This window comes from Haliotis rubra, unplaced genomic scaffold (genome assembly GCF_003918875.1).
Source record: "Haliotis rubra isolate DU_JTF1 unplaced genomic scaffold, ASM391887v1 Scf493, whole genome shotgun sequence".
NCBI classification, from domain to species: domain Eukaryota; kingdom Metazoa; phylum Mollusca; class Gastropoda; order Lepetellida; family Haliotidae; genus Haliotis; species Haliotis rubra.
In genome coordinates this window covers 84,580-105,178 of record NW_025767183.1, presented here as the reverse complement: position 1 = coordinate 105,178, position 20,599 = coordinate 84,580, and the positions used below count along the sequence as shown (strand labels likewise).

At 40.1% G+C, this 20,599-nt stretch overlaps 1 protein-coding gene across 1 annotated transcript; it reads right to left on the bottom strand.

The window, feature by feature from the left end:
- Positions 1-354: 354 nt before the first annotated feature.
- LOC124291489 (integumentary mucin C.1-like) lies at positions 355-10,148 on the bottom strand. The gene is made up of 8 exons (XM_046728479.1): positions 10,058-10,148; positions 9,101-9,191; positions 8,574-8,692; positions 4,736-4,823; positions 4,484-4,617; positions 3,147-3,522; positions 1,943-2,163; positions 355-653 (listed from the first exon to the last, which is right to left on the bottom strand). The coding sequence occupies exons 1-8, from the start codon at positions 10,089-10,091 to the stop codon at positions 568-570; spliced, it is 1,149 nt and encodes a 382-aa protein (XP_046584435.1). The 5' UTR covers positions 10,092-10,148; the 3' UTR covers positions 355-567.
- Between the last annotated feature and the right edge of the window lie 10,451 nt (positions 10,149-20,599).

The following is a 20,599-nucleotide window of genomic DNA, read 5'->3' as shown; positions in this document are numbered from 1 at the left end:
TAACTCACTTTCGCCTATTGTATCTAACCCATTAAACAATTGTTGCAGAGATACCCTGTAAGAGGTAGAAGGAGTTCTTGCATATATTTTTGAAGGTTTCAGACCTGTCAATTTGTCTGTATGATTTCTTCCCTAACTCTGAGTCGCTCAGCGAGCAAACCTTCGCGGTTGCCATCTTTGTTGACTATGACAAGCTTGGTTGTAACGGCTTACCTGATTGGCTACTGTGAGAAGGCGGAGCCAGGAAAGGGAGGTAATACAATCATTGGGCCGAATCGTAGATGCATCCAGTGTACTAGTGGAGATTTATCGGAACGTATACCCTGGAGAGTATTTAAATCAGTGTAAGAGTAAAACCACAATGTGCTATTTTCAAATTTAAAAACATTTCAAATCATACTGATCCAAATCAAATAAATTTCAAAAAAGTGTGTAGAATTTTGTGAATCATCCAAGATGTAAACGAAATATGTTGACCATAAACGAGGGACGTATTTTTGTTTGGCGTGGGGCTGAAAGCTGCTGAATAGTTTTTTTCTGAGTGTCCACGGTTTCCAGGTCCTAGCTTTACAGTCTACCCATTATCAGGAATGACGTCATCAGCGTTACGAAGAGCATAGTTGCTGTCGTCTCTCGAGTTGAAGCTCCGGATGCTGTGAAAGAGAAAATAAGGCATGATTTAACAGTTGGGTGTAAGATAATGTTGTTTTACGCCGAACTATTCAAGCCGTATCACGGTGACATGTAAATAATTGGGCTTTGACAAGACATACCTGTGGTTAATGTCATGAACATCGAAACGTGGTCACCCTGGGTATCCGTCACACACAATATATACTCATGGAAACAAATAAGGGAACACATAAAATTAAGAAACCTAGAAACGAATAAAGGAAAACTTGTTCTTTCATGTGTTCTCTTATTTGTTTCCATGAGTATATATTGTGGTCATGTACGTAGCACCGCGTGTGGTCGACCTTATCCGCCAGAGATATTCATGTAGTCCAAATATGACAATTAACAGGTGTAACATGCAGCTGTTCAAAATGTGTTGCTATCCTTTCTGACAATAAACGGGTTGGGCGTGCACTGTTCAGGTATGTTGATATCCTTTCTCTGATAACAAATGGGTGGAACATGCACTGTTGAAATATGGTGATGTCCTTTCTGACAATAAACAGCATGGACAACGTATGTTGATATCCTTTCTGGATAGCGTGCACTATTCAACGATAGTGACATCCTACCTGGTAACAAAGGGGTCAAGCATGCACTCTTCAAGTATGTCGATATCCTTTCTGGCAATAAACAGTCGGGACATGGACAAGATTTGTTGATATCCTTTCTGGCAAAAACGGGTAAAACATGCACTGTTCAGGTATGCTGATATCCTCTCTGACAATAAACGGGTGGAACACGCATTGTTCAGGTATGCTGATATCCTTTATGACAATAGACAGGTGGAACATGCACTGTTCAGCCATGTTGATATCCTTTCTGACAATAAACGGATGGAACATGCATTGTTCAGGTATGCTGATATCCTTTCTGACAATAAACGGATGGAACATGCACTGTTCAGGTATGCTGGTATTCTTTCTGACAATAGACAGGTGGGGCATGCACTCTTCAAGTATGTAGATATCCTTTCTGACAATAAACGGGTAGAACATGCATTGTTGAAGTATGTTGACATCCTTTCTGATAATAAACGGGTGGGACATGCACTGATAACAAATAGGCGAATCATGCTCAATCCAGGAATATTGATATCCTTTCTGACAATAAACGGATGGAGCATGCACTGGGTATGTTGGTGTCCTTTCATAGTACAACCGGTCGGAGCATGCGCTGTTGAAGGATGTTGATATCCTTTGTGTCCATGCAGTAGGAAGTTCATGCAGTCAGGACTGTGATTCCGCCCTCGGTAATCCCTACCCACCTCGTGTACACGTAATGTTAAAGTATCGTCTATGGGTGTTGCTGGACAGCGCCCTGTAGTCCACCATCTCCTCGTGGACCTTCTGTATGTGGGGTCGGCAGTGCGGGAGGGTCTGGTCCACGTGACGTCGGACGCTGGGGGGTAGGGTCAGCAGACAGCGGGACAGTTCCTTCAGGGTGGGGCACCTGGACGTGAGGCAGGATGCCAGCCCAACGATCTCCCTGGGGACAAGTGTTAGGAGAACCATTGACTGGGGAGTGAGTGAATGGAAGTTATTTAAAGCCACACTCACTCGACTTGGGAGTGACTGAATGAATGTTATTTAACGCAATATTGACCCTATGCCGGTGATCAGTCTTCTGTTGCCCTGCCAACAGTACTAGCCCTACATCGCTGCAACCTTTTAATTTTAATACTAATAACGACAGCCAACCAGTGATCGATACCATGAGCAACGTCCCTTGTCTTCAAGGTGCAACAGTAACCCTACATCGTGACAACCTTTTAATACCAATAACGAATAAAAAATAAAAAATTATATAAAAAAACAAACAAACTAATAACGACTTTGACAGACGTACCAATGATTAATATAATGAGCAACCCCCCTTGCCTTCAAGGTGCTACATACCAGCGACCAGGTTTACCCCACCACCCCCTGTCTCTTTGAAGGGTGAAGGCGAAATGATACGCTGCAGAGAGTGAGTGAGTGAGTGAGCCCTGTTTAACCGAAAGCACATGATACGGCCTTTTGTACAAATTCGAGTCGGGGAGGGACATCCAGAAGCGCTAGAACGACTTACGGTAATGGGTAGGATGATGTTCAAAGGTCAAGGTCACATACTACAACCATCCGATTCTCATTTCACCTTCTTTACGTCACACCTCAAGTACTGGGAGCCTATTTTAATCTAGGAATAAATTTACGTCACAACATGACGTAACAAAATAATGTATGACTGGACGTTGTGAAAAAAATCCTCATACTGTCATTGTCAATTGACAGAGTATAGTTTTAAGCCGCTTATAGCAACATGCGGACACCCTAAATGAGAAATAGAAAGCTGGTGTTCAGCGTGACGAAGGGACATTTAACCACACGACTACCCCGACTTGAACAACGTTCCATTGATATGCTTCTCGAGCAGAGCGCCGCAACCAACTGTGAGTTGAATTCTTCATGCATCAAGCTTTGGGCACTTACACGCAGAGTCCGGAGTTATCTTCAGGCGATGTAGCGTTGTTTTTTTGTATAGAAGCGTTAATAGCTTTCATGAGGTTTAGAGTTATACAGGCTGAAATATCAGGGATGTCGATGGTTGTTTCCAATGTCGTGGCGGGAGGAGGAGTCATCGTCGTGGTCGTCGTCGTCGTCGTCGTCGTAGTTGTTGATGTTGTTGTTGATGATGATGATGATGCTGTACTAGTTGATGTCGTTTCTTCCGTGGATGGAATAGTTGTAGTCAATTCAGTAGTCGTAGTGGACGGCGTAGTGGTGGTGGTCGTCGTGGAAGTAGTTGTTGTGGTAGGTGTTGTTGTAGTAGTAGTAGTCGTTGTTGTTGTTGTAGTTGATGTTGTTGCTATAAACAAGAGCTGTTTACGGATTGTCGGGACAAATGGACAATTAATATTGCCCAACTACAGAGTATTGGACAATGTTTCAGTTATTTGATGTGTAAAAATTTAAAAATTAAAATTAAACGTTTGTGTATCCAATATGCCCAGTTGCTCAGGTACTGGCCAAACAATTATCATTATCATGGCAAATCTAAAATATATAAATCAAATCAGGATCCCTGCAAGGATAAGAGAAGTAACTCAGAAGAGCTAACTCTGGCCCTCGCCTACTCGTTCAGCATTTGCCCAATAGTTATCTACGCACAGAAGAGTTGATTGTACGCCGCTGCGAGTAATATTGACGGTACAACATGGCGCTTTTAGCCTGGATTGAACAAGATATGAGGGTGTTCGTATCAACTGGGTTGTATTGAGCGCGATACTCAGGTTAGGAGATTATACAAGTATAGGTATGTTCCATTGACAGAACAATTTTAATCATGTATATATGTATGCATGTATGTATGCATGCATGCATGCATGTATGTATGTATGCATGCATGCATGTATGTATGTATGTGTGTGTGTGTGTGTGTGTGTGTGTGTGTGGATGGATGGATGGGTTGGATGCATGTGAGTGACTATCTGTGTTTATGCATGCATGCATGCATGGATGTATACATCCATGTATGTATGCGTGTGTGCAATGTATGTATGCATGCATGTGTGTTTGAGTGTGCCAGTGTGTGTGTTTATGTGTCTGACTGTGTGTTATTTGGTTGTTTTGTTTGTATGTTGCCGTTGGAGTCTTCTTTTTGTGTGTGTCAATATTTGTCTCTGTGGTTATGTATGAATGTATGTCTTTGTGAAGGCATAACCTTGTTAAATCCTGGCATAAGAAACATGAATGCCTCTTCTTTCACTCCAAAACAAATGTAGCGTAAATATATAAGTGCAGTTTGCCTGGATTACAAGGAGACCTACTTGGTCTAGTAGTGGTTGTGCATCTGTCTTTTCGTGACGTGAAGTTAGGCGACAAGAAGTTCAGGATGCCGTCCACTTCTTTGCAAGGGGCGACTGTAGACCTGCCCATGCAGTTCTCGAAGGCATAATATTGTCTGAAACAAGAACACGTGCACCGCTCTTGAGTAACTTTTCGGATAAATTTTTCTTCGGGGGGAGGTTAAAATGTTTGAGATTTTCTGTCTATAGTCACCGTATTTTGGGCACACTTACTTGCAGTCATCGCCCGGAGTTCCTGATCTGCTCAGGAAGTGAAAACAGCTCTCCAAAGACAACAAAGTATCGTCAAGGTTAGCGCATTCTGAAATGATAAGTATTTACTATTTTTGCAAGAAACGATAACAATTTGCAGCTGTCTTTCCAATCTTACAACTGTTTTACAACACCTTATGAATTATAGGGGCTGAGGTGGCGCTGCAATTTGAGGAGTTATGTCCCTTAGTCGTGCAGAATCCTGTTATTGCTTTCGACTCATTCATCAACATTGTTATACAGCGCCATACCCTAGGCTAACGCTTTGCCTCTGATATATATAATTTTGATAGAAGCAAATAATTCCTGTTATGTTAAAAGGAGACCCAGTGAGACGAGAGATTCAGACGCTAAAGAAGTCTGAGTTGCTTCATTTAGGGCTTTAGCATTGCAGATAGAACTAGGGCTCAGAGACTGGGAGACAGGCTACCCAATATCCGCGTTCGTTCATCTGACCAAAGTGTTCAATGTCTAAGACCTAGCCTTGTACAAAACGATCTTTGCCCTAAGGTGATCGTAACTACCATACATACATACATACATACATACATACAATACCATACATAAATACATACCATACCATACATACCATACATACATACATACATACATACATACCATACCATACATACATACATACATACATACATACAATACAATACCATACCTAATACATGCATGCATGCATACATACATACATACATATACATACATACATACATACATACATACATACATACATACATACATACATACATACATACATACATACATACATACATACATACATACATACATACATACATACATACATACATACATACATACATACATACCATACCATACATACATACATACATACATACATACATACATACATACATACATACATACATACATACATACATACAATACATACATAAATACATACATACATATACATACCATACATACATACATACATACATACCATACATACATACATACATACATACATACATACATACATACATACATACATACATACATACATACATACATACATACATACATACATACATACAATACCATACCATACATGCATGCATGCATGCATGCACGCACGCACGCACGCACGCACGCACGCACGCACGCACGCACGCACACACACACACACACACATACATACATGTCTGAGTTGCTTCATTTAGGGCTTTAGCATTGCAGATAGAACTAGGGCTCAGAGACTGGGAGACAGGCTACCCAATATCCGCGTTCGTTCATCTGACCAAAGTGTTCAATGTCTAAGACCTAGCCTTGTACAAAACGATCTTTGCCCTAAGGTGATCGTAACTACCATACATACATACATACATACATACATACAATACCATACATAAATACATACCATACCATACATACCATACATACATACATACATACATACATACCATACCATACATACATACATACATACATACATACAATACAATACCATACCATACATGCGTATGCATGCATGCATGCATACATACATACATACATACATACATACATACATACATACAATACCATACCATACATACATACATACATACATACATACATACATACATACATACATACATACATACATACATACATACATACATACATACCATACCATACATACATACATACATACATACATACATACATACATACATACATACATACATACATACATACATACATACAATACCATACATAAATACATACCATACCATACATACCATACATACATACATACCATACATACATACATACATACATACATACATACATACATACATACATACATACATACATACATACATACATACATACATACATACATACATACATACAATACCATACCATACATGCATGCATGCATGCATGCACGCACGCACGCACGCACGCACGCACGCACGCACGCACGCACGCACGCACACACACAACACACACACACATACATACATACATACATACATACATACATACATACATACATACATACATACATACATACATACATACATACACACACACACACACATACGGACGTGAAGGTCCGGGGTAGAATAGGTCTTCAGCAACCCATGCTTGCCACAAAAGGCGACTATGCTTGTCGTAAGACTCGATTATTTACAGACCGCCGCCATATAGCTGGAATATTGCTGAAAGCGGCGTAAAACTAAACTCACTCACCCAATACCTTAACATAGAAGTACGACAGCCGTATCGATATGGTTGTTTTGTACAACGAAACCCTGGACCACACCTAACGCTCAGGCTCTCAATATATGTAATTTTAAATGTAACAAACAAGCCCTTTTAAATTGAAAAGGAGCTCCAGGGAGACTAGAGTGGACTTGCTTTATTTAGGGTTTTAGCACTGCAGATAGGGCTTGGCAGTAAGGAAAATAATGTTGTTCAGGGACTGTGAGACAGACTCGACCACACCCTCCGACTACACCCGTGGTTTAGTGGACATCGTGTCGGCCGGTCCTCGTTGCGGCATACCAGAATACGTTTACATATATGGTAATTGTATTGTGCTCGGTATTAAGGGCTACATCAAGGACTGGTCTGCGGGTACGATATGTAAGTGGTGAGGAAGTAAACAATGGCACTGATTCTCGGTACGCTGGCACTACATAGCCGACATGACACCTGACGAGTTCAAACACACGAAGTCACGCACACGTCTAGTTAAAGACTCAATGAGCGGAGCAACCTTAAACAAGCTATTCAACTCCACAGCGCTTCCCCCGCCCATTGTGCAAATGTTTGTTAACATTTCTAAGATCATCAAAACATCATAAACTACCACACTCTGGGTCACGATCCACAAAGCGTTCGTAACGTTACGAAATATCGTAACTCTATACTGCAGCATTGACTTACGAATGTTGTAGCTCTACGAACGCTTTGCGGATCGGAACCCTGGGCCCTAAATCAACGGGGGCAATGCGAACGTAGCGCTTTGATCGTAACTCCCATACTTTAACATAGACTTACAACAGTCGTATCTCCCATACTTTAACATAGACTTACGACAGTCGTATCTCCCGATACTTTTAACATAGACTTACAACAGTCGTATCTCCCATACTTTAATATAGACTTACGACAGTCGCAACTCCCATACTTTAACATAGACTTGCGACAGTTGTATCTCCATAATTTTAATATAGACTTACGACAGTCGCAACTCCTATACTTTAACATAGACTTACGACAGTCGTAACTCCCATAACTTTAACATAGCCTTACGACAGTCGTAAACTCCCATACTTTAACATAGACTTACGACAGTCGTAACTCCCCATGTTTTAACATAGCCTTACGACAGTCGTAGCTCTAAGTTGATCGTATCTCCCATACTTTAACATAGACTTACGACAGTCGTAACTCCCATACTTTAATATAGACTTACGACAGTTGTATCTCCCATACTTTAATATAGACTTACGACAGTCGTAACTCCCATACTTTAACATAGATTACGACAGTCGTAACTCCCATACTTTAACATAGACTTACAACAGTCGTATCTCCCATACTTTAACATAGACTTACGACAGTCGTATCTCCCATACTTTAATATAGACTTACGACAGTTGTATCTCCCATACTTTAATATAGACTTACGACAGTCGTAACTCCCATGCTTTAACATAGCCTTACGACAGTCGTAGCTCTAAGTTGATCGTATCTCCCATACTTTAACATAGACTTACGACAGTCATAGCTCTACGAACGCTTTGTCGATCGGGACCCTGGTCACTTAACTTACCATTAATGCAAACATTTGCAACAAAGCCTTCCACTTCTGATCTGAGCAGCTTGTTAAACATGGATGTACCCAGCGCGCAGTTCAAATTCTTCACACAGGTTGTGGCATTGCTGTGCGACCTGGAAGTGAAGTATAAAATGAGATGATTATTTTATTCCCGAGGGGACAATGGGATTCACACACTGTACTCATGCGGGGAATCGAACCCAGGTCTTAGGCGTGAGGAGTGAACAGACAGTATAGTGAATGAGACGGATCCCATCTCGGTAATTTCCAGGAATGCCATGACAAGACAGTATTAATATCACAGCAATATCACAGCGGGGGACACCAGAAATGGGCTTCATATATTGTACCCATGTGGGGAATCGAACCCGGGTCTGCAGTATGACGAGCGAATGCTGTAACCACTAGGCTGTACCCCACCGTTCATCTGGCGTCTCGAGGTGATACTGATAGATAAAGAAGGTTTTACTCTATATTTCCCCTGCTCTGTACTGCCGGATATTGTAGGTTACCATACTCACTGACAGAACTGCGACCACATGTTGCCGTTGAACCTCTCGTACAGGACGGCGTCGTGGCAACTAGGGATGCCCTTCATGACATTCGCGCAATCTGGGGAAAGAAAGTGTCCAAACCTTCATCCATAAGTCGGTTTAAATGAGTGAACGAGAAACAAAGGACTCTCCAAAACAGAAACATTTCCAAGACTGTCGTAAACATTATTGTACAAAAATAGGAGTCACTTTGCTTGTCATCTTCCGGGGCAAGGGAGCTAACAGACTGTAAACGACAATTTAACTTTTGCAAAAATCTAACAATATATTGTGACATACAGCTACGCCAGTTGTAGCTTTGGTGAAACGGAGCCTTAACACCACACCCCTTTAGTCGCCTTCATACAAGCATGGTTTGCTGAAAACCAATTCTAACCCGGATGTCCATGGGTAAAAGACCACCTTCTAACCCGGATGTTCATGGGTAAAGACCAGTTCCAACCCCTGATGTTCACGGTGAGACCAGATCTAACCCCGATGTTCACGGATGAAGACCAGATCTAACCCCGATGTTCACGGATGAAGACCAGATCTAACCCCGATGTTCACGGGTGAGACCAGTTCTAACCCGGATATTCACGGGTGAGGACCAGTTTAAACCAAGGTATTCAAGGTTGAAGACAAGATCTAACCCCGATGTTCACGGGTGAGGCCAGTTCCAACATCGATGTTCACGGGTGGAGACCAGTTCTAACATCGATGTTCACGGGTGAGACCAGTTCTAACCCGGATATTCACGGGTGAAGACCAGTTTTAACCAAGTTATTCACGGTTGAAGACCAGATCTAACCCCTGATGTTCACGGGTGGAGACCAGATCTAACCCCGATGTTCACGGGTGAGACCAGTTCTAACCCGGATGTTCACGGTGAGAGACCAGTTCTAACCCGGATGTTGATGGGCACACCTGCAACTAGTTCCGCACCTCTATCACACAATTGCCGCATGTCCATCACCATTTCTCCCCATTGTTGTCGGAGGGAATGTTCTGGTACATCGGTACATTCGTCAATGTATTCGCTGTAACAGTCTGTTGTTCATTGCCACGGATGGCAACTCTGAAATGATAGGTTTTCATCAAATGTGTCAGTGTCACCTATAATGAGATACCAAAGAAATGAAAAATGAATTCTAAATTTGAGGCTAACGAATTTATGGTATGATCCGATTGCATGGGACTATGGAAACAATGGAAGCGTAGAATTTGGTCCCAGTCACCGGATGATCGTCATTCATGACCGGCAGTGTTAAATCTGAACCTTTGAGCGAGTAAATGATTTTTACTCCTCTTTAGCAATATGTCAGCAATATCACTGCGGGGACATTAGAAATGGGTTCAAGACAATGTACCCATAAGAGAATCGAACCCAGGTCCTCGTCCGCCTCCTATTTAACCTTTAACTCAATCCAATATGTGAGTTTATCAAGTACATTATGATAAGTACTGGTGATGTCTTTGACGTATTGAGAGAATGATGTTTGACGCCGCATTGCCAAATTACAGTTATATAGCTAAAACTGGAACGACACTAACTAGTGACTGTAAACAGAGAACTGACCGTCTCCATGGATATCTGGTGCCCTACAATTAGATAAGTCGGTCTCGGGTGACGAATGGGGGTGGGGGGTGGGGATGGGTGACAACTATTGCGATATCGATAGCAATAGTCTATCGATGCATCGATACTTTTCGTTCCTCTACAATCGATAAATTGCTATCGGAGATTCAATAATTGCGTAATCCATCCATACTTCGATGCATCGTTACAGCCCTGCAAGCAACGCATCTGACGACCAATATAGTACTTTTGGTAACATTTTACAAGCTGTTGTACGCAACACGCACAGACACACACGGAGACACAGCCAGACAGACACACATCATCATTATCATCATAAACATCATTCACCACTCACTTATAAACTTTCAAATGAATGATAGCTTACAAACGACAAATAACACGTCCATTTTCGCCAGCCGATCACAAACTGAACCAATCAGACACTGCATACTTTATAAACACAAATCATCAAGTTAAACCGAGTCACTTGGATTGGACAAACATAGCGGAGGGCGGAGTCATACTGTCTCTGGACTTCCAGGATTGGCAGATCCGAGCTCGATCACACCCCTGGTCCCAAGGCATCCTCTGGTTCTGCAGGTAATCGCATACCGAAGAGAAAGGGGAGGAGAGCGTGGAACTGTTCACATGGCTTGTCGGGGAAGCTGTCAAACACTTGCTGAAGTGATGAGCCCTGAAATTGGAATGCAGTGGCCTAGTGTTGACTTTGTTTACACACCCAGTGAAGCCCACTCTTTAAAGAATACTTGCTAACATGTGAAGATCCGGTTAGAATTGATGTTAGCAAGATTGTAGTAAGAGGCGACTAACAGAAACGGGTGGTCAGGCTTCGCTGACTTGGTTGACACATGACATCGTATTCTATTTGCGTAGATCGATGCTCATGATGTTGATCACCGAATTATTCACAGACATATAGCTGGAAAGTTGCTGAATGTGGCGTTAACCAACCAGCCAACAAACAAAGAATACTATTGGACAGAACGTATTAAACTCTGCATTGGGACATTTGTTCTCTAACGTTGATGTGTCTCCATTTTAATAGATATTATTTTACATAAAATATCATCTACACCGATGTTCTAAGCGAAAGCAATAACTCAGTAGGATTTAGATTATAGAAGATATTTTAGGGCAAATAGATACGAAAACGATAAAAAATGACGACACGGCATAGCGAGTCTGTATGTGTTTCTCTGTACAATACAGCCATAATAAAACTGTAGTGGTACCAAGCTTAGTGTAAGTAAGTATGTATTACATCATATGATATAAACAATACCATCACGGCTTCTAGGATGGTGGGATTTACGATAGCGTTACTGATTGGTAGTAACAGAGAAGAATGGATCGTCAACTGGATTGTATAAAATCATGATAAGATTGCAGAGATAATCGGTAACTGCACACGCAGACCTTTAGGTTTCAAACTAGGGCACATGAGGCAGACCCTTTGGTCCCTTTGATGTTCACCGATCTAGCTTAGCTATTCTCGAAACGTTCGTAGCCCTAAGAACTTCTTAAGCCCATTCTTAACACATTGGCTACGATCAAAGTTAAGAATTTTAGGGCTACGAACGTTTCCTGAGAATAAGGCCTGGTGTTGATAATCACTGATTGGTGTTTGTATAGTGGCTTAAAGATGATATTTCTGATTGATACTTTTCACTTAGTGAATACTGATCAATCAGGTATCACTTATCACCGTTCAAAAAGACACTTTTCACTTTAATAATACGAATTTAAAAGAGTTCACTGGAATACTACTTAAGAGAATGGCAATTTAGCAGCAAAGTCAATCCCAGCAATGACAGAGGTACAGCCAGGTGTATACCAATTCTCTATAGTTTGGCATGAAATGCACGTGCACCCGGTTTTTGAATATCTCTTCATCCAATGACCCAATCGATCTCAAACTGTGCAAGTGGATGTTTTGTCAGACAACCTAATCATTCAGTAAATCACCGATTTTATGCATTTGTATTAATGGGTACAACAAGGACTGGTCGGCCTCGAGTCAGTATTATGTGTCTGAGTGGGGTATTCATGCTTCACTGCGGCATGGTATCTCAGTGGGCTAGCACTATAAAACCAGCTTTAAATCTGGGCTAAGTACAAGTAGCCGCACATACACATATACATTAATACATGCATCGTCGTCAGATGAGCAAAAAATATTCTCAAGCACGACGTTAAACCCACTTTCACCTCACCTTACCTTTTCTCCTGTTCAGTCTGTATTACATAATCCCTCTATACATACATATCTACCACCTCTATAGTTTGGCATGAAATGCATGTGGACCTTGGTTTTTGTAAATATCTCTTTCATCCAATGATCCAATCGATCTCTAAACTGTGCAAGTGGATGTTTTGTCAGACAACCTAAATCACATTGTAAATCACCGATTTTATGCATTTGTATTAAAGAATAGGGTAAGATGGGAGCCAACTGTTAACCATCATAATGGAGTTTGTTTCTCTGAGTTGTTCAACATTAACCACAAACCCATTAGTGAGAATTATTCTGTAGGTGAAAATCTTTAAATTTGTAATGTTAATGTCATATTTTGTTTATGCAGTACCTAACTGGAAATGCATTTAAAGAACACAGAAAGTATATTTACACTAAAATCATTAATCGGACCACCTATGGTTAGAACTGAACAACTGTTAAAGCCCCGTTCCTCGGACACTAGCACACACAATCATGCACACTCATTGAAGAAAAGATAGAATGAAGACAAAATGTTATGTTTTGATGTCGTTCACATTCCAAATTAAGCAATGCATTTCTAATATCTTTAAATATAGATAGTTAATATTTATATTTTCATGATAATTTTATGTAATGAGTGCTTCATGTTACACAAGTCGTTGGAATTAGTCAGTGCTGTCATTGTTAAAAAGAAGTTATATCTCTTTGAGCATATCTGGCTGGATACTATTATTATCTGTAAATATAATAACAGAATTAAACTTCATCAAGTTCACTCCATTCTTCCACAGAAGAGTCATCAGTGTCCGACGAATGACAACTGGATTAACTGTTTGCTCCTTCAAGTCATCTCTTGAGTTAGGTACTCTTTCTCTCCACCTTCTTGACATGTTCAACACATGCATGCCAGCGTGCACGTCAATGTCACATATAGAAGTGTTGATTATGTGCTTGACATCATTCAACTTGAATGATTGATTTCCTGGCCACTGTACTTTTAAGGTCTCCCCAGATAAGTTCGATTGGGTTGAGATCACAGTGGTAATCTCAAGACCTTTATGGCCGTGTTGGCGTAGCATGCTGTCAATGTTATATGTGGGTGGAGGTTTGTTAGGTTTAATCAAAGAGTACAACTGTGGTTTAGTGGCCTTAATTGAAAATTGTATATTGTTTTTTTGTTAGCCATTGCTGCATATCTGACTTCTTTGTATTGGAAGTTTGGCATCTATTGTTTGAATCTCGCGATCGAACACTGTGATAGGGAGCATCGTCCATGACAACAAGACTTTTGTAAGGCAGAGCTGGCAACAATTGTTCCTCAACATACTGTGTGAAAGTTCATTTCTGTATGATAGTCCCCATCATCTGTGCCTCTGGACCGAAATACCAGATCACCAGGTAGGAATCCACGGTGGGAACCAGCATGAAGAACGATTAAACGCTCACTTTTGCCTGTTGGTATTTTCCTACCATCTCTGGGATCAGTGGGTAGCCACCGTCTGGCAGCAGTATGGTTTGCATTGACCCAGGTCTCATCCAGATATATAGGTTCGAACCCATCCTCTTGCCCTGCTCAATTTCTCTCAGATAGTTACACCTTTATTTTCACAATATCAGATCTCTGCCATCACACATGTAAAGTTTCTGGTTTGCTACCTTCTTGTACCCTTGTATCGAAATTTGAGCAGTAGTTTGTTTAGCATAAACCCAAAACATTGATGTCGTGATCCTCTTCTACAAGGATGTGTTTTAAGTTCTTGTGGACAGGTGTTCATTTCTAGCAAATAGCCGGCGAATGACATCTCAGATGACCCCTGATGTCAAAAGAATCTTACTCTGGAGGCCTACCTTTGTGTACAAGGTTTTGCTTATTGGTTGTGGGTTTATTTTTCACAATTTTTAGCACGATGTTCTTTTCATGCCAAGAGCAAAGTTGTTGTCTATGTCCCAACACTGCCGCTGTTACAGGTCATTGGCTCTCCTCTGCAAGCAGTCTGCGTTCTGCTGTTTATTTTGTTGACAGTTACATAGACAGATTCTTTAATACAAATGCATAGGGTCGGTGGAGATCGATTGGGTCATTGGATGAAGAGATATTTACAAAAAACGAGTCCACATGCATTTCATGCCAAAATATAGTCGGTAGATTTGCCTCTGCCTTGTCGCGCTTGCATTTGTTGGGTAACAAAGTCTGCTAAAACCCATTCTCCTCTCAACAAGCTCAGACTTCCCATCACGTATTGGCCATGATCGTGGAGGTACGCTTTTAAGCACTGGTAACGTTCATGACCTCTATATCTCCTCGGTTACCAAGAAACGTATCAACAGACGCCATTGTTGCTGCCAACGTCCCGGAAGTTGAAAGTCTTTCGAGCCGGAGTAAATAGGAAGGGAAATAACTCACGCTATGAGAGGGGCCAGTTGGTGTACACTCACACGACATTCTACTCTAGCCTATACTACGACACAATTGTTGCCTTGTATGCGTTTAGTCAGTTTTACTTTTGCTTCTGGAAAATATTGTACACAATTCTTTTAGCAAAGTCCAGTACAACCACTTGTTTCAACACGGCTGGGTTTCTTCATATTCTGAAGCCGCATTCATCACCACTGCCCCCTTCTCCCGTGACCTCCGAGAAGACTCGTCCCCCCATCTCGATACTCTTTGTTATCATTCGTGACCCAATTTCTGTGTTATTCGGGACAAGCCGAATACTGACTCGTGCCCTCTGATAACTCTATTCCTGTTTGATTCCAATGGTACTTAATATCACCGAAATACTCATACATTGTATTGCTTTTTGCTTTTTGCTTATATATATTTTAAAGAATTAAACCTCCTTGATACAGCTAAAGAAAGAGAAAACTTCCCATTTGTTATAGACATATTCTGACGCAATTCAGTTCAGTTTTATTCAAGTAATTCTGGCCTTTAAGGCCTCATTACAATTATTGTTGATACAGAATACTTTTGCAGGTCACGTGAACATATGGTTTCATACATGGTTACATTTATGGCTACGCACAGTAAAACATGTTTTGAGATACATTGCTACAGACTTAATGGTCATAATATTCTTAGAATTTAACAAATTTGACAGTGAATGTTTATCTATTACAGTGTGGTGAAAAGAAATGGCACGTACTTTTTTCGCAAACTTAGAAACTGGGTACATACAAACATGACATGGAACTCATCCTCTATAGCGCCTGTATTACAGTTAGGACAGATCAAATCACTTTACATTCTGTAGAAATACCCATGTTTACGTGCCCTATTTTACACAGAAATCATGAAAACCAATTCTTAATTTTATATAAAGCTCTTATCAAAGATTTATCATGAAAATTTAAAATATACAATTCTGGTTCTAGCAAAGACTTATGAGAGGCATAATATTCTAAATATCTAGAAGTACTAATGGACATAGACCACTTTTGAATGAAAATATCACATAGGCGCTGTTTGAAAAAGAGATATAAACAGTCTTCATTGCCAACCCCTTGGGCAAGCATACATAGGAAAATCTAGTAGAAAAGAGAGTAATAATCTAACGTTAGACACCCAATTAACTTTTACCAATATAATCATGCAATTTCAAAAAAGATAACACTGTTTAGATACCTTTAAATAATGCATTTTTACTAATAACTTTTAATCTAACCATTTAACTGCTCTTATTCTGCTTGAACACAAACATTTTACATCTACTCAGTTTCTCCATATATAGCCTTTTATTAGAAGCAAATTTACCTAGATTTAGAAATTGTTTTAAATATACTACCCATCAAAAGTTTAGACTCACTAGTGTAAATGTAGCCACTTACTTGTCCACTGTTCTAAACTAGCTTTTGCAAAATATTCCATACTGTTTAAAGGTACTGTTTAGTTATGAACTGGTGTATTGTAAAACATATTCGTAACATTGAAAAAGATTATTGTCATGAGTTCAGTAAATGATTAAAATCTGTGAAAATTGGCGAATTCTTAACAAAACTTTACACCAAAACGCATCTGTTCACATGCACGACATTTGCTCATGCCTTTCGCAATTTGAAGCATCATCCTTGTGCAATTCATCTGCATAAGGTTTTCAGTTGGTTCCCCCAAGTTGGTGGAGAAATTCATCTTCGATGTAACCACATACATATACATAACATATAGTGAGTGCTTTAAGTGAGTCTAAACTTTTGATGGGTAGTATATGTAGTTTGTACCTTTTCTATGCAGTGAAAATACGCCATACCCCAAACTTCTGATCCATATAAAAGAATAGGCATTATTTTACAATCAAAGATGGTACAAGCATTTTGGAAAGAGATAAAAGAGTTAGTTTTGAATACATGATAGACAGAGTAGGCTTGTGTTGCCAAACTTTTACACGCTGTTTACCAATTCAACCTTGAGGAAAATATCAATCCAAGATATTTATAATATGAAACACAATTAAGTTTTACATTTCCATAGTACCATTTTTCTTCCTTTTTTTAAAACACCGCCATTTCTAAAGACAATAACATTTGTTTTTTCTAAATTCACACTTAATCCCCATCTCGTGCAAAATTCATGAAGAACATTTAACTGTTGCTGGAGACCAATGATTGTGTAAGAGAACATATTAATATCATCTGCAAATAATAACATCATAATATCCTCAATATCTGGAGATATAAAACACCATGTTTACATTTATTATGAACTTCTGCGGCAAGTTCGTTAATGAAAAGAATAAAAGAAGCGGACTTAAAATGCATCCTTGCCGTACACCTGAACTAGTGAAAAACATATCAGTTTTGGTAATTTCCAATTTTACACAGGATCTAACGGATGAATACATATTATGCAGAAGATTGTACATTTTTCCATGGCAACCTCTTTTAACAACATATATAAAAGTTTTGAACGATCTGCATAATCGAAAGCCTTTCTAAAATCAACAAAGGTAGGAAAATATCAAAATCGTGCCTTTGGCCTTGAGAGGTATTTAGCACAGAGAGCTTTGCAGAGTAAATATATTGTCCACTGTGGAATAGCCGGGTCTGAAGCCAGCTTGAGCTTCTGTTAATATATCATTCAGATCAGTCCAAGCACGAAGACGTTTATCTAGGATGGATGTGAATATTTTTCCTGATCGATAAAAGTGATATACCCCTTATAATTGTTGGGATCAGCTGTAGGTCCTGATTTAAGTAATGGTATAATTACTGCAGTATTCCAAGATTCAGGAAATATGCCAGTACTCAATATTGTGTTAAACAATGGATTTAGAAAACACAACAATGATGCCGGAGCCGGAGTAAATAGGAAGGGAAATAACTCACGTTATGAGAGGGGCCAGTTGGTGTACACTCACACGACATTCTACTCAGCCTATACTACGACACAATTGTTGCCTTGTATGTTTAGTCAGTTTTACTCTATTGCTTCTGAAAATATTGTACACAATTCTTTTAGCAAAGTCCAGTACAACCACTCTGTTTCAATACGGCTGGGTTTTTTTCATATTCTGAAGCCGCATTCATCACCACTCGCCCCTTTCCGTGACCTCCGAGAAGACTCGTCCCCCTATCGATACTTGTTATCATTCGTGACCCACTGTGTTATTCCGGGACAAGCCGAATACCGACTCGTGCCCCTCGATAACTCTATTCCTGTTTGATTCCAATGGTAATTAATATCACCGAAATACCTCATACATTGTATTGCTGCTTTTCGCTTTTGCTTATTTATTTTAAAGAATTTAACCTCCTTGATACAGCTAAAAGAAAGAGAAAAACTTATTTGTTGTAGACATATTCTGACGTAATTATTGCCAGATGTTCACCTTATATTTCGAATTATATTTCTGAAAAGGGTTTAATAATCAGAAATGGGGTTTTGTTTTATTGGTACTTTCAATGACGATACATTTTTTCATGATTTATTGAACAATAACATAATGCCATAAACAATTTAAGCAGTCAGGATTATTGGTATCAAAGCACGGCAACCTACGCGTCCTGACTGGTCTGTCGTATTTTCGCACATAACAAGCATTGAGTCGGGGACGAGTTTTCTTGGAGGTTACGGAAAGGGGGCGAGTGGTGACGAATGGTGGGGACGAGTCTTCTTGGAGGTTACGGAAAGGGCGACTGGTGACGAATGACTTGTTATGTGCGAAAATACGACAAACCAATCAGGACGCGTGTAATGGTTGCGGTGCTTTGATAAAATAATCCCTACTACTTAAATCGTTTATGGCATTATGTTATTGTTTAACATTAAAGGTTGGATTAAAGGTGAGAATGTTTGCATATCAGATCGACAAGGCATTAAGCAAGCTGACAGTCGTTCTTGGAGCACCGTGGTGACAGGAGACAGCCACGTGGGTTTGTTTACATCTGACCCGGAAGCAACACTAGTCCAAGGGAGAGCACTCTACATGTAAACAGAGAACGAGAATGAACAGAAAGTCGAGACCAATCATGCCGTTTCCTGTCCTGGAATATTGAAGGACTACATAAATATTATAAGTTCTTCTGAATATGCTGGTCTTAAACCTTATTGTTCCGTATATGACATTGTTGCCTCTCTGTGAATCCTTTGTGAGGCGTGAGCAAGATTTTGAAAACTTTCTGTCCAGTTTTAGATCATATAACTGTGCTAGACCTATGGCTAAAAGTCTTGGTACATAAAGCGGGGTGTTACAATATATGTACGTGAATGGTTTGTAGAAAGAAGCATTATCAAGCGCTTGTTTAGTTCTATTCGAGGATACGATCTTGTTTCTCTTTAGAACAACAGAACTTAGTTTTATAAAAGATACCATTCTAATCTTCACCTTCATTTCACCTGACAACCGCCTGTCTTCAAGTCTTTGCATGTACGTGAATGGTTTGTAGAGAGTAGCATTATCAAGCGCTTGTTTAGTTCATTCGAGGATACGATCGTGTTTCTTTAGAACAACAGAACTTGGTTTTATACTTTGTTGCAATACAGTTACTTCAGTGAAAACATTCTACATTAAGGCTCTATATCATTTATCTGTGCACCACTGGCATACACCCATACACAATGGGAACGGGGAGCCTGAAAGTATGGTGTAACAGCAACTAAGAAGACGATGTCGCACCACAATGAGCTATTATGAATTTTATGATTTACGCACTTAGACAGAAACCTTCCAGTCAATATATATCACAATATGTATTGCAATATCTCTTGAATTATTGCAATATATCGCAATATGAGAATCGGGGCAATATCCAGCCCCAGGGTGGCGTTTTGTGCTAGATCTCCACCATTATCAATGTAAAGATATACAATATTAAGATAAATAAGATTCGAGTCATCACGTAAGAGGCGACTAACGGAATCGGTGGTCAGGCTCGCTGACTTGACACATGTCATCGTATCACAATTGCTTACATCGATGCCTCATGTTGTTGATCACTGGATTGTCTGGTCCAGACTCGATTATTTACACACCACCGCCATATAGCTAGGATATTGCTGAATGCGGCGTAAAATTAAACTCACCTACTCACTTGAGTCATCACTAGAACAAATGATGTCCTAGGTGGATACACGTTGAGACAATGAATGCTGTTGTAAGGTTACAAGGAAGAAAAGAACACTGTGAGACTCCCACTCCCAATATGTCCAAAGTCCCACACTTCATAAACG